At 38.3% G+C, this 14,773-nt stretch overlaps 1 protein-coding gene across 1 annotated transcript; it reads right to left on the reverse strand.

The window, feature by feature from the left end:
• Nucleotides 1-293: 293 nt before the first annotated feature.
• On the reverse strand, nt 294-14,196 carry LOC110848534 (TATA-binding protein-associated factor 172). The gene is made up of 24 exons (XM_022095779.2): nt 13,593-14,196; nt 13,274-13,520; nt 12,411-12,742; nt 11,578-12,008; nt 11,316-11,343; nt 11,090-11,192; nt 10,330-10,871; nt 9,550-9,910; nt 8,923-9,122; nt 8,412-8,649; nt 8,101-8,340; nt 7,860-7,999; nt 7,101-7,473; nt 6,442-6,708; nt 6,102-6,369; nt 5,328-5,701; nt 4,551-4,759; nt 3,666-4,188; nt 2,885-3,033; nt 2,475-2,627; nt 1,916-2,078; nt 1,711-1,847; nt 1,182-1,263; nt 294-1,115 (listed from the first exon to the last, which is right to left on the reverse strand). Exons 1-24 carry the CDS (start codon nt 13,598-13,600, stop codon nt 927-929), a joined length of 5,757 nt encoding a protein of 1,918 aa, XP_021951471.1. The 5' UTR covers nt 13,601-14,196; the 3' UTR covers nt 294-926.
• Between the last annotated feature and the right edge of the window lie 577 nt (nt 14,197-14,773).

Below are 14,773 nucleotides of genomic sequence, written 5' to 3' on the forward strand. Positions count from 1 at the left end.
CCACACCACTTAAATGTCCCCACAGGTCAACCACTCTACCGATTATGCCCATTTTCAGACGCATTCAAAGTCATGCAAAGATTGCATGAATTTCAGAACCATGTTGATCAAACTCTGCGATTCATCTAATGTGCGTCAGTTTCTTGTCTGAAATATGTAGACTGACAGACATATCAGTTCCATAAGCTCTAGTTCAGGGTAAAAATATCAATGCAACACAAACAATTTTCGCCATGTTTGCCAATTGGATTTGGTTAAAAACCCGAAAAAAATAAATGGCTTGAAAATACATCTATAAAATCAACGTCATCATAATTTATTATTCAATTTTATGAAATACTCAGTCCTGAATTTATGAGGAATCATCACAGTTCGGAAATAATCCGTTACAAAACAAAATCCGTAACAATGCAATTTCATATTTTTTTATAAACACTTATTTTAACAATTAATTAACACTAAACTTATTGAATTGTTAGATGTGCATTATGAAATTATTTTCATGCAAAAATTACAAAATCATAATAACTAACAGACCGTGATTATGCATAATAATCAACTTTATACTTAAATACGACGAATTTATTTATGAGGGGTAACTTTTTATAAAACCTGACCTGGATAATTATCTTTTAACAATAATAATTAACTTGGCAATTATATAACATTAACTACAATTAATTATGAAAGTTTCTTACTAATCCCTACGTATTTTTCGGTAATATTTTACATAATTTTACGAAAAACTAAACAAAACACAAATCTCACAATTAAATCTTAACCCAACTATCAAAATAATTAAGTGTTATTCTTAATTGGACCGGTATTCGTTTAATTCGAGTCATGGATAATTAATTATCTCAAGGGTAACTTTTCCTTCGCCGATTAACTAACTATGATCTATTTACATCTACATAACTAATTAATTATTTGGCCAAATTCTTAATAAAACTGGACAAGTCGTACTCTTCCTCGTACAATTTGTCCTCCCAGAGTTCCGGCATGTTCTCGAGAACGTTCTTATACGCGCCGACAATGCCGCCAACGTCTTCTCGCTTGTGGGCCCGTTCGTCCTCCTTTTTCGACGCGTCTTCCAGCACGAACAAGTCCAACAGCTGGGAAATGAAATCAAAATAAAATCTTAGTATTGAAATTATTGAAACTTTGACATTTTTACTCACCTGATCCGTCGCCATCGTCTCGATGGCCGAATTCTCCTGACTGATTACGGTGTTGGCCGTCATCAGTTTGAATTTTTGGAGGCTAAAGAGAGACAAAGATATTAGAATTTGTTGGGACGAAATGGTTTCCGGTGAAAAGGTCAAGGGTCACACATATTGCAAAGTTATTAACAGTATTTTATCTTAAATTCGCATCACTAAATTTCCAATACACTTGACCTTCTAGCTGGGAAATTATTGAGTTCCGAGATTAAAGATTAAAAATTCCAGAATCAGAGATTTAAGATTAAAGTTAAAATTATCCTTCAGCTACTGAATTCAATTACTGAAGATTGATTAATCTTCTTTGAAGGCATAGATTAATTAATCCGGATAAGTTTGAGATTGAGATTAATCTGATTTATGCAATATTTTATGTCAAATTCGCCTTGCACTATTTGACAATTTCTTGAATTTTTCACAATTTCTGATACACTTGACCCGACTTGACCTACTAACAATTAATTTAGCAAATTATTTATGCCCCCACCCCATAATTTTCTCTTCCAACGTCCCTCTCGTGATAAGTCTGTAAACGTTGACGACTTTCTTCTGCCCGATGCGATGGGCACGATCCATAGCTTGCAAGTCTCTCATTGGATTCCAATCATGCTCCACGAATATGACCTGAAATTAATGAAGATGAATTTTTGAAAATCTGGAATAATTTTATTTTTCATATTTCTGGGTCATACAGTGTCCGCGCCAGTCAAGTTGAGCCCAAGCCCGCCGACTTGTGTCGTTAGGAGGAGGACGTCGATGGAGGGATCGTTGTTAAACCGAGTGACGAGAGAGTGCCGCTGTCCTGCCGGAACTGACCCGTCCAAACGGAGGTATGTCACGGATGGCATGTGGATTCTAGATTTAAAAGAGAATCAAATTTTCAATTTTGAAAAAACGACATAATTTTGATACGAAACGCTAGAACAAACTAGTCCAAAAATGTGAGCTGTTTGATAATTTTGTGTATGAAATTTGCCTCAAATTTTGAAAAATGGTATTATTAACCAAACAGATCTAGCATAAAATTTGCAAAACTTGTTTGCGATTAGCTAAGCAGAACTTGAATACAATTTTGCATATCATTTTTATATAAATATTTAGTTAATATCGAATTTTAATGCACATTGCAAACAATTTTGAATTTTTAAAAAATAACCAAAAACGTGTCAAACTCAACTTCAACTCTTTTGCTACTAACGACACAAATCGCTTAAAATTTTCTAAAATTCAATCCATTTTCGATCGACTCACTTGAACAAATCGTGCTCCAAAATGTCCAACATGACTTTTAACTGGCAGAATATTAAAGCTCTATGTTGTCCTACGACGGGCAAATTGTCCACGGAATTGTTCGAACCACCATCCGGATTTACCACCCCGATCCCACAGTCGAGCAAGAGTTGTCTGAAAAATGGGTAAAATCATTTTAGTTCAAAGTTATAAACTTGTAAATTTATTAAGCAGTTAGCAAAACTACGTGTTAAAACTTGTATCGGGTTTCAAAAATAAAAATGTCCGGTTCAAAATTTCCATCTTGAAACCGCTCTGAACATTTTTCGTATTGTCTCCGCAAATCTTGACCCAGTTCAAGAGACATTAAAAATTACGGAAATTTTAAAAGCGTGTAGATTTGCTAACTGCCTATTGTATTGATTGATTACTTCAGAGCTGGTAGTTTGGCGCTGTGTTGAATATCGTTCAGCGTCGTTTTACTAGCGGCGAGGGAACTCATCACGGAAGAAAATTTAGGATGCTGCAGCGTCAAAACGAGCTTAGGATGGTTGCAAACTTTACGCAGGTATTGTAGAGCCTGCAAAAAGTAAGACACAATTTGAAAAATAATTGCATAACTCTTCAAATTCACACAATTTGTGAAATTCAAAATTTGAGTAATTGCAAATTGAGTAGTAGTTAGACTCAGTTTTTTTATAAATCTAAACGATTTTGAAGACTTATAAACCTTCAAATAAAAAAAATACAATTTTAAAATCAAAAAGTGATACTGGTTTTTAAATCCTTCAAATCAAAATTTGAGTAATTGCAAATTGAGTAGTAGTTAGACTCAGTTTTTTTATAAATCTAAACGATTTTGAAGACTTATAAACCTTCAAATAAAAAAAATACAATTTTAAAATCAAAAAGTGATACTGGTTTTTAAATCCTTCAAATCAAAATTTGAGTAATTGCAAATTGAGTAGTAGTTAGACTCAGTTTTTTTATAAATCTAAACGATTTTGAAGACTTATAAACCTTCAAATAAAAAAAATACAATTTTAAAATCAAAAAGTGATACTGGTTTTTAAATCCTTCAAATTAGATCTAAAATTTTACAAATTCAACATTTTCAATCTAATTTTCACAAATTAAATCAGAAACTTTTAAATATTTCCTAGAAATTTCAATTCTATTGTACTCCCAACAATTTGTGACAATCCTTCTCACTTGAAAAATATGCGAATGTTTGGACGGGTCGTTTTCTTGAAACGTATCCCTCAAACTCTGGTGGGCCCTTGTTCTCGCAAAGTCCTCATACAATTGCTCCTGGATCGGGCTCAGTTCGCAGTAATAATCCTGCGTGATCTTGGGAGGTAAATCTTTGAGAACGTCCTCCTTCAAGCGGCGGAGGAGGAAAGGGAGCGCTTGTCGATGTAGCGCCTCCATCGCGAGGGCACCTGCTTCCTGATCTTTTGGAGAACTTTTGGCATCCCGCGCGACCAGGATTGGTCTCCCGAAACGGGAGCTGAACTGTTTCTCCGTTCCGAGGAAGCCGGGCATCAGAAAGTCGAAGAGGGACCAGAGTTCGAGGACGTTGTTTTGGATGGGTGTGCCCGAGAGGATGAGGCGGTGACGGGAAGGGAGCTGTTTAATGGCGCGGGAAATCTTGGTCTTTCCATTTTTTATGATGTGACCCTCGTCCAGGATGCAGTAGTTCCAGTGGATCGAGGAGAAAAAGTCGATATCGTTCCTACAAGAGGAACAATTAGTTTAATTTAGATTTACAAGGAAATGTAGGAATGAAAATTACGATGTAGTTTTACGAAATTTTTAAAATTATTTCTTCATGAAATTTGTGACGGTTTTGTGAATACGAATTTGAAAACTGTTTGAAATGTAAAAAAATCAAATTTGAATTTACAAATTTGGAAATTTGGAACTTTCGAAAACCAAATTTGAATTTATAAATTTAGAAAATGATTTGAACCGTCGAGAACCATATTGAATTTCCGAATTTTATAGTCTTTCTTGATCTACAATTTACTTTCAAATTTTGATAGCTCATATTTTAAATTTTGACCAATTTTGAAACTATACACTTTCTTTTCTCACCTCACAATGTCGTACGACGCCACGACCAAGTTGTGGGTTTTGACTTTTGGTTTTAATTTGTTCCTCTCGGTGGGTGGGCCGTGGTAGTGGAGCGGGTTCAGGTACTCCGACCCAATAAATTTATCAACCTCGTAAACCCAGTGGCCTGTCAGAGTGGGTGGGCAAATCACGATGGAGGGAGGTGGCACGTTTTGGGGGCAGGGGTCCGCCTGAAAACAGGAGAAAACTACTTGGTCATTTTTTCCATGAGTAGAATTTCATACACTGTTAATACTGTTAAAAATCTGGTAAAGTCAAATATATACTCCGTACTGGTAATAACTTCATACCGGATTGGTAGTAGTTTGTATCTCACAATGGAACTCTCAAATTTTGAGCAAAATAGTGCCAACCGATCACAAATTTAATTAATATGAAATTTGAAAAAGATACGATCTCCCAATGGTCAAGTTTTGCGAGATATTTGCATCAAAAGAGGAGAACACGGGCTCTAAAAAGTCGACAAATTTTACACTTTCCAAATTTACTGCCCATTTTCTCCTCTTCGGATGCAAATATGAAACGTGAGATTGGGTCTTTTGCAAATTTCATCCGAATTAAATTTACGATCGATTTACACTAGTTTGACCAAAGCACATGTTGGGAGACCTCCATTGTGAGTGGTAAATTTCTCATTACTAAACGGTAATGCCCGTTATTACCGTGCCGGTATAGTCATACCCCGATCAGCACTGATTTAACACAAGTTTTCTACGAGTGTATAAAACAACGCGTCACCTCATATCGCTCCTCCCAGTATTTGTGATCACTCCCAAGGATGCAAATACTTTGCAGGGTTTTTCCCAAACCCATGTCGTCACATAGGATTCCGTGGAGTTTAAACTTATTCAGGAATCCGAGCCAGTTCACGCCGGCCTGTTGATAAGGGCGAAGTTCGGCATTGATGGGAACGGTGATCTCATACTTGGGGATTTTTGCAGGGTTGAGGAGCTGTTCGAGAAAGGCGCGCTGTTCACCCTTCTGCAGGGTGAGGTCGGCCGGCAGGTTGGGCGGATCGGGGACGCTTCCCTCCAACGGCATCAAGCGGACCAGCGTGGCAAACGTGAGCGAGGCCAACATCCGGACGGATTCTTGCTGATCAGACATTCGACCTGTGGGTAAAATATAGGGATTTTTATTGGGGACGAATTTTTAGAGTTAATAAGTTATCAAGAAATGTTAAATTGATTGCTTCAAGGTTTCGAAATTGACAAAATTTTGGATTTCGACACCAAATTATTCCTGGGTTCAATTTTTGCTTTATTTCTGGAAAACGGGAGGAAGAAAATCCCGAAAAATTCCCACCGCCCGTATAAGACGGATCCTAAAAACGCTCAAAATTCCTGGAAACTAGCAAAATTTCAGCCACAAATCGAACCTGCGAAATTATTGAAAAATTGTAGTTCCAAATTTTATTTGGTGAATTTTTTGGAAGTGGTGTATCGATTTGCAGTTATTTTTTTTAGCTCGGGGTAAAATTGTGATCAAATTATACACAAATTTACTACCCACCTAGCACAGGGACGACGAGAAGTACGATGTACGGAAGCAAGTTCAGCCCCAACTTGTCAACGATGCACCAGACCGCTTCCAACGCGCCTTGTCGCGCTAAATCGTTCCCACTCGTTTCCAACTGAGGCAACACGTCACGAGCCAAGACCGGCATCACTTTGTCCGACATGAGAGACGCCCACTCTGCCAAGGTGCGTGACGCCATGTGGCGAATCGCCCGGTCCGGGTGGCTCAAGAGGGAACAGAGTTTATCAATTTGGGCTACGAGCTGGATAGAATATTTTTTTTTCAATTGAAATTATCCGTTTCTCATAACATTTTTAATTTTTATTTAACTCACCGTCGGATACAACTTTTTATGAAATGAGCTCGAAATTATTTCCAGCACGAGAAGCGCATTAATCACATTTTGTCCAGATTCCGTTGGGTTTTTTGACTCTGACAAATCCGATTCGGATTCCAACACGCCGAAAGTGAGTTCCCACAAACGGGGTATTTTTGTGGGTAGGTCGGCTCCAAAGTAAGCCACGATTGAGGTCAGGGCAAAGGTCGCGCCACGTTTTTGAATTCGACAGCTTTTATTAGACTCGAGTTCGGCAAGTTCTTCCTGAAAATTGAGAAATAATAAACACTAATAAAGTTGAGTTTTCGGAAAATGAGGAAATTTTTGGGCACAATTGGATGCGTTTTTCATAATACATTTTTTAAATTGTGAAATTTTACAAAGAATTTCTATAAAATTCAGAAATGTTTAGAAAACTAGCCTAAAAATTTACGAAAAATTGCTGAAACTTTTAAGAATTGAAAATCACTCCTTGGAAAATATGCAACAAACATTAATCAGGTTCAATTTTCGGAAAACGAGGAATTTTTGTTTAAAATTCAACACGATTTTCATAATACGTTTTGTTATTGTAAAATTTTGCAAAGTTTTTCAACAAAATTCTGAATTGTGTCCGAAAATGTGACGAAACTTCCCCCAAATTTTTAAAATCCCACCTGTTTCGTCAACTTTTTTCCAATTTCTGGCAACGTGAGTGAACTGAGGGACAAGATTCCACCCCCCACCTCGTCCCCAGCACGACCACCTGAACTCTCATCCTTACAGCGTGACGAGCACTCGAGGCCGGTTTCGCCATTATCTGAGCAGAGGTAGGTGACCAGGTTGGCAATGATTTTGGGGTTGGGGGAAGGTTCGCGGGCAAGCGCGAGGTCCATGAGGATGCAGAGATGGTCAGCCGCACTCTTTTGAAACAGAATGTTTTCTTCGCGACGAATCGACTCCATCAACGGCTTCACGACAGGGTTCAACTTTTCAGGAAGGCGGGACGGACCTAGCGTTACGACAGCGGAAGAGACGGCGGCAAGCGTCCTGTAGTTTGAGGGAAGAGCGGATTAGTGAAAATTTAATATAAAATAACAGTTCTTCGTTGGGTGAAAATGGAGGTAAATTCTTCAAAATTTTATAAAATTATATAAAAAAAATAACGTAAAGAAATCTGCTGATCAAATCATCATGTCCAAAAATCAAATTAGCTGAATTCGCCGAATTTTTGGCATAACAATTGTCAAATCGAATTGAAATTTGCAAATTGTCAAAACCGGGTAAACTTCTTCAAAAACACAGGGACCAAATAAATTTCTAAAAATTGTATAAAAACTAGCAGTTCGGGTAATAGATCGGGTGATAGAACCTCGTCAAATTGTCAAAACAGCGTAAAATTCCTATAAAACACAGAGACCAAATAATTTTCTCACATAATCGTCAACGCGGTAAACTCTGTTGTTGTCGCGTTCCACAAATTCCAAATCGTTTTTCTCCTCTCGAGCAGAGTGTCGGCAATCTTTGGTTTTTTCAAGTTCTTCTGAATCAATTCCATCATCCCGCTTCCGCCCAACTAATCAATCATAAATTTACCAAACACAAATTAATTCAATTCATATGAAATGAACCCTGCGACTTAAAAACGAGGCACATCTATGCCAAATGCTTATTCACCGTCTCAATCTGCGCCAGGGAGAAGAGAGGCGGCGAACCCGTCACGGCCTGGATGTCTGGAGGAAGCGGAACTTTGTAGTGTTTCAATGTGGCGACAAAGTCACGACACTCGCTCTGCAGTTTTGTCAGCCCGCCGGCCACCTCGTCAAAGTAGACGTTCTCCGAGAGGCATTCCGTCAAACGGGCGGATAACCCGGGATGGCTTTTTCGTTTATTCGTCGCAACGGAGTTGGCAGTGTTCTAGAAATTGAAAAGGAAATTTATCAAAATAAAATAGTTCAAAATTTTAGATTTTTTTTCTAAAAAAGAACCTTTAAACTAGAATTATTTGTCCCGATTGAGCAATTGTTCACAGATCCGTTTGTACTACTGGGATGAGTGGAATTTGAAGTGATGGCGTGTCCATTATCGTGACCAGATCCGTGCGGACTAGATTCCGGCCAAGCGGATATGACGAAAGAGGTCGTGGTGCGTTGCAGGGCGGAACGCGAGTTTAAATGAACCATTAAAACCCGGACGAACAGCTCGATCGGTTCTTCGCTCGAATGGCTAAGGAACAAATTTAAAAATGAAATTATTAAAAATTTCAGAAATTGAATATCTCAAGCTGTACTAAACTTTCAAAATATTCTAATTAAAATAGAACTCTAATTTTAAAACTTTTTTTGAAATTAGATTTCATAATATTTTGAGCCGAGTTTGGCAAAATTGTATTTCCAACCTTACTGACATTTCGTGATACCTTGCAAACTTTGTAAAATACAACTTGGAAAATTTTTTGAAAATTTTAGTAGCTAATTAATAATTAACGAAATTTTGTACCCATTTGGAATGGGTTGGACGATATACGAAGCTAATTCGCCCAACATTTTCGTAAGTCGTAATCTCGCCGCTGCAACGGTGGTGGGATCTCCGTCGGCAGAACCCCCCATGAAAACCTTCTCCGTGATGGGGGTGGAAATTTCCTCCTCTGGTGGCGCATTCACGTGGTCCTTATTGTTCGTCGATTTCCGTCTCGCACCCTGACAAAAAACCAAAATAAGGTTGAATGAAATACTTGGATCGTGACGAAAAACCAAATTCGAGGCCGTGGCCAAAACAATTTGAAGAACTATTTCCAATCATATTTGACCAAATTTGGACAACTTTAATCAAAAAATTCTCAAAAGTAGCTAAAAATTAGCACATTTTGGCCTACAGCGCAAATTTTAAGCTTTGATACATCAAAATCACGTTATATAGCGAAAATTTCGCTATTTTGTACTTTTCTACATTAACTGTACTAATTAGAAACGCTTTGTAAAAACTGACATAAATTAGACTGACAATCATTTAAATAAACAAGTTCAACAACTCATATTTAAATAAAAAAATACCCAAACTTTTAAAAAAAATGAAACCAAATTTTGTCACACTTTTCCCAAATTCGCAAAAAAATCTGGTACTGACCTGTCCCTGTGAAGCGGAAAGGAGGCAGAACGGGTCGATGGGAAACCTAGCTGGTTGCATGGCCAGGGCGAGCCAAGTGCCAAAATAGGGACACGCCGACAACAACAGATTCTCTAGTTTGCTCGACTTCAGTAGATCCGACCAGACTTGTGGGATGAGGTTCTGAACATCCTGCACGTGTTCTACGAGGGCACGTTGGTACGTGTGGCGCAAGGTTTCCTTTAAAGGCCCAACGCTCATCGGGGCGACGGAAGGGTCAAGTTCTGTCAACTTTTGGAGAGTGAGCAGGGCAGATTTCCGCACGGAGGAGGACGTGTGGTGAAGGAATGGCCAGAGACGCGGAATCAGGATGTCAAGCTCTCTGTGAGATTAATCATGTAATTAATTAGTCCGTGTTTTTATATTCATTACTTGGGATCGATTTTAGCTCTATTTCTGGGAAACGGTGGAAAGGAAAACACCGGAAATTTATACAGCGAAAACGGACCCTAACAATGCCCGAAAATTCCCAAAATCTTTCAAAATGTCAGAAATTTATTCGAAATTTTAATAAAAATGCCCGAAAATTTCCAGAAACCTTCAATATTTCCGACAAAGGTTTGAAAATTTCCTTAAAAATGTTTCCTTAAAGAATTTCTCTAAATGTTCGAAAAATATTCAAAACTTTCTTAAAAATGCTCTAAAACCTCAAACTTTCAAAAGTTCAAAAATTTTCCCCCGCTTTCCCGGCAAACACCACAAATCCAACCCTGGATTAATTCCGTATTATCAGACTTTCACCTCAGCGTGCTCCGAGCCTTCGGGAATGTGAGGAGTGTGGCGAGCAGGCCCATAATCGAGTTACACGCGGAGGAGAGGTCATCCAAGTCGGCGAGCGAGTCCCAAAGCACGCTAACCACGGCGGGCGTCTCGAGCGGAAGCGTCTCCACGAGCAGGTCCGACACAGGAATTAACGACGACGCCGCGACGGCAGACACGTCGTCAACCTTGTCCGAAAGGCAGGCGAATATGGCGGGAAAAGCGAGCGGGAGCAGGGTTGAGATCAGGTCCCGCCGCACAGCGAAGATATACTTGAGTCCGAGGAGAGCCCCGTGTCTGACCTCCCAGGAGGACTGGTACAGGAGCTTGACCAGGATGTGGATCACGCCCACGACACCATCCTCACCCATCAACCCCACCACGGCGCCGAGGCATTGGGAACACGTTTCTCGAACGGGAGCGACGACTTGGTCACTTACAAAGTCACCGAAACGATCTAACGCCAAGACGGAGACGAGACGCAGGGCGAGATCCTCAATCCAAGTCGTGTGAGCTAGGTCAGACTATAATTCGAGAATAGAAAAATTATTAGTTTTTGTATCAGGGGTTTCACAAACTTGGAATTTTTCGAGGGAAGGCATTTTGCACGACTTTTATAGGAAATTTTGAAAAAATATTGGCTAAATTCGTAATCTAAATTTTAACCACACTCCTGTTTTAAAAAAACTTAAAATTCCAAGATCGTTTCGAAAATTTATTTCTTCATAATCATTGTTCCCACCTCGCCCTTACTCATCCAAGGCTCTCTCCCACCTCCATTCCCGTGGAGTTTGACAACTTCCCGTAACGCGGTGGCAGCGCCATGTCGAACCTCCCAACTCGGACTGTAATCATTTTCAAAATAAATATATGCACATTTTTTAGAATCCGATCGTTCATCCCACCATTTTTTACGTAAACATTTTTATTGATTTATTGTAAATAATAACAAAACAGTCATATCTAACCTGAACATATCGTTGATAAGGATGTCAACTGTAAACATAGAAAATTTTGCAACTATACACAAGCATTCTTCATAAAATTGCGTAGGTTCGATTGGTGGTGCAAACGTTCAAACTCGTTTGACGGGAAAGCGGGGGCGAAGACATTTTTTTTAGTGACCACTTTTTTACGGGCTATGGGAATTTTCCGGGATTTTCTTCCCACCGTTTTCCGAAAAAAATCGAACCTACGTAAAATTGTATGCATTCGTAAATGAGCCCTCACCCCACGCCGAGAGTGGCCACTGGCCTTCTCCCACGGAATAAATTGACCACGCTTCCGCACTAAAGTCCAGCATGGAGTCTTCCCTCTTCAACCGTTTATTGCTCCCTTCAGCACCACCAACGTATTGCGAGGACGAGGATGTTCCAGACTGTTGCGAATCGTCCATTGACGACTGTGCCGCGGCGGATTCGCGCATCTTCTGTTTCCTGGCGCGTCTCTTAGCGAGATTAAGTTCGCGCGAGGATAGGCTCAGTTGCTCTTCGAGATTTGGATCGAACAGGGGAAGGGAAACGGAGGATGGGTTTTCTTTAGTGGTGGACGTGGATGGCTGGGAGGTTTCGAGCGGTTCATCCTGTTCGGAAATGAGGTCTTCGTTAGAGACGATGTCGGATGTGTCGATTCCCATCTTTTCCGCTACGTCGAGTCCCAGCCTGAAAGTAGTTGAGAGTTAGAATTTTGGGAGAATGAGTGGTTTAGGGATTAAGTTTTACATTAAATGTTCGAATTTTAGCGTAAAAAACTTGGAAAATAGTTGAGGTTGAAATAAGTGTTTTCAGATTAATCTTCCCATAAACTGTTCGAAATTTAGTCGTAAAAACTTCGAAATACAGCTAGAAATCATTCTTAATTTTAAAATGTATTTCTTAAATGGATGTAAAATCCAAAATTGACAAAATTTTGTGGAAACTTTGAACTTTTAAATTATAATTTAGCGTCATGATGCCGCAAAATACAACAAGAAATCATTCCTACATATACAAAATATATTTCTTGAATACATAAAAAATTCGAAATTTACCAATTTTTTAGCAATTTTTAAAATAATTTTTCACCTCTTATTAATAGCAGCCCTCTGACTAGCCGGATCTTGACTGTTGCTCTGATCCCTTCTCGCTCCTGACTGAGAAGAACTAGAGTTACCACCACCACTGTTTTCGAACACCTTGGTGTCTGACGCCATCAGGAAATTTGACGCTGTCGAGGTGAGCAAATCCAGATCGAAACTTTGAAACGATAAACGCTGTTTGTTTCCGCTCGTTGGTACTGAACTCGTTGTTGTGGGGGTCAAATTCTTCCCTTTATCGACTGAATCTTGTCCTTCTTCGTCTGGGTCGATGCTAATGACCAGGTTGGAATCGTCATCGTCAATTTGTTCCTCTTTAACCTGAAGAAAGAGTGAAGAAATTTACAAATTTAGTTGTTTTTTATGTAAAAGGAATCGAATTCTGCCTCAATTTTTGAAATAATTATCACAAAATTTTTTGAATTGAAAACTATTTGAGTTTCAAGCTTCAAACAGGCTCGATTGTTATTTTACTTTTTTTTCACTAACTATAACGCCATTTTTTGATATTAAAATAATTTTAACTATGAATATTGTCGTACAGGTTTGATTTATGTTACTGGAAAATTTGTGACATTATATTATTCATAATATAATTATCACACAATTCATTCAATTCAAAATTAATGACCGAAATTTTGAATTTCAAGCTTCAAATGTTCCGATTTTGCCATTATTAGTGAATTTTTTACAAGGAATTGAAATTTTCGAACTAAATTATTACAAAATTCGGTGATTAAAAATCAATAAGTGAAATTTTGAACTTCAAGGTTCAATGGGCTCGATTTCGGCATAAATTATGTAAGAAATAGGTTCAAATTATCAAGCAATTGTCATAAACTTCTTTATCACCTCCTGTTTCAATTGCTGCGCCGGAAGTGGATTCCAGGCCGGAACTTTCGACAAAATCGCCTCCACGGCCAGCCCCGCCGCCACCCTCGTCTCCCAGGACGTCGACCGCAAACATTTATGAACTCTGGAGAGGATGAAGGGCAGCTCGTGCGGGTGGAGGCGCTGAACTTCGCCCAACTGTGTCGCCGCGGCTTTCCGCGTCCCCGGCGTCGACCCGGACTCGAGCAGGACGAAGAGTCGATCCAGCCTGAAAATAACAATTAAATATTTTATTGATGACTTAATTGGGAGGATTTTTAACTTAAATTGAGCCACAAACCGAGTCATTTTTCGTAGTTTATTGAACTGTCCGTGTCAAGGATGACTAATAATGAGATGATCTCCTTGGGGGACGATTTGACCGTGGCGAACTTATCCAATTAGTCGCAGAACGGAGCCTCCCATCCATCCGAGTGATTATCTTGTCGCGGTCATGTCAATTAGTTAATTAACTGCTCTTGATGATGGCAAAAGTTACAAAGTTTCCTAAAAATTTCCTCCCTGCACACTTTCTTTCGTTACAGATTAACTAACTAATTGGACTATTAATGTAATTACTGCTTTATAATTCGTTATATTCCTCCATCCAGTGGGTAAACAATCTAATTAATTAAATTACTAATTAAGTTATTTAATTTACTTTCTTTCAAGTCAAAAGTTTGAAAAGTTTGAAACTAGCTAAACAGACTTCAATTGAATTAAAATGGACCAGATTTTTTTCGTAAAAATGATAAATAATGCTACAATTATCTTTTTTATTATGCTATATTTGTTTTACTGAGAGAAGAAGAACTTTCTTATTTTTAAGTCGATTAATTAATGTTAACTCGAGTGGAGAAGAAGTTGTTAAAAAAAGCAGTGTGTACCTGTGGACGGGCCGATTGGTCGAGTTTTACTCCCGCTCAGCCAGTCGAGACACCCTTTTCCCCAAACAATATTTCCGAACAAAATAAATTATGAAAATGAAATCATTTTCATGAAAAAAATTTCAAAATTTCGAAATTCATTAATACACAATTTTCCAACTTATAAAAGTACTAGAGGGCCATTTCGTCGCATCTGTAAATTATTTTTGTTCTCTGATTTTTTTAATTTCTTTGTTTGGCGTTGAAATCATGAAATTTAATTTTAATGTAGATTTTTATTTTACTTTATGAATGAAAGTGATTCGTATTTCGTATTTTGGAAATAAAATTATTTATACCTTTTGTAGAACGAAATTTACCACATTTACCATTTTTAGAGAACTCTGTGATTTTTGATGATTATTAAAAGAATAATTCAATAAAAATTTTGAAAGAATTTTACAAACATTGTTGCTCATTATTTTAAGCTAATTCAGTATTAAAATTAACAATTTACTCGTAAAATCTAATATATTACATTTACAGACTCCAATTAGAGACTAAATGCTAATCTCAATTGTCATCATAATTAACCTGGACTTTAACAATTAACTGT

The sequence above is a fragment of the Folsomia candida genome, unplaced genomic scaffold (assembly GCF_002217175.1).
Source record: "Folsomia candida strain VU population unplaced genomic scaffold, ASM221717v1 Fcan01_Sc004, whole genome shotgun sequence".
NCBI classification, from domain to species: Eukaryota; Metazoa; Arthropoda; class Collembola; order Entomobryomorpha; family Isotomidae; genus Folsomia; species Folsomia candida.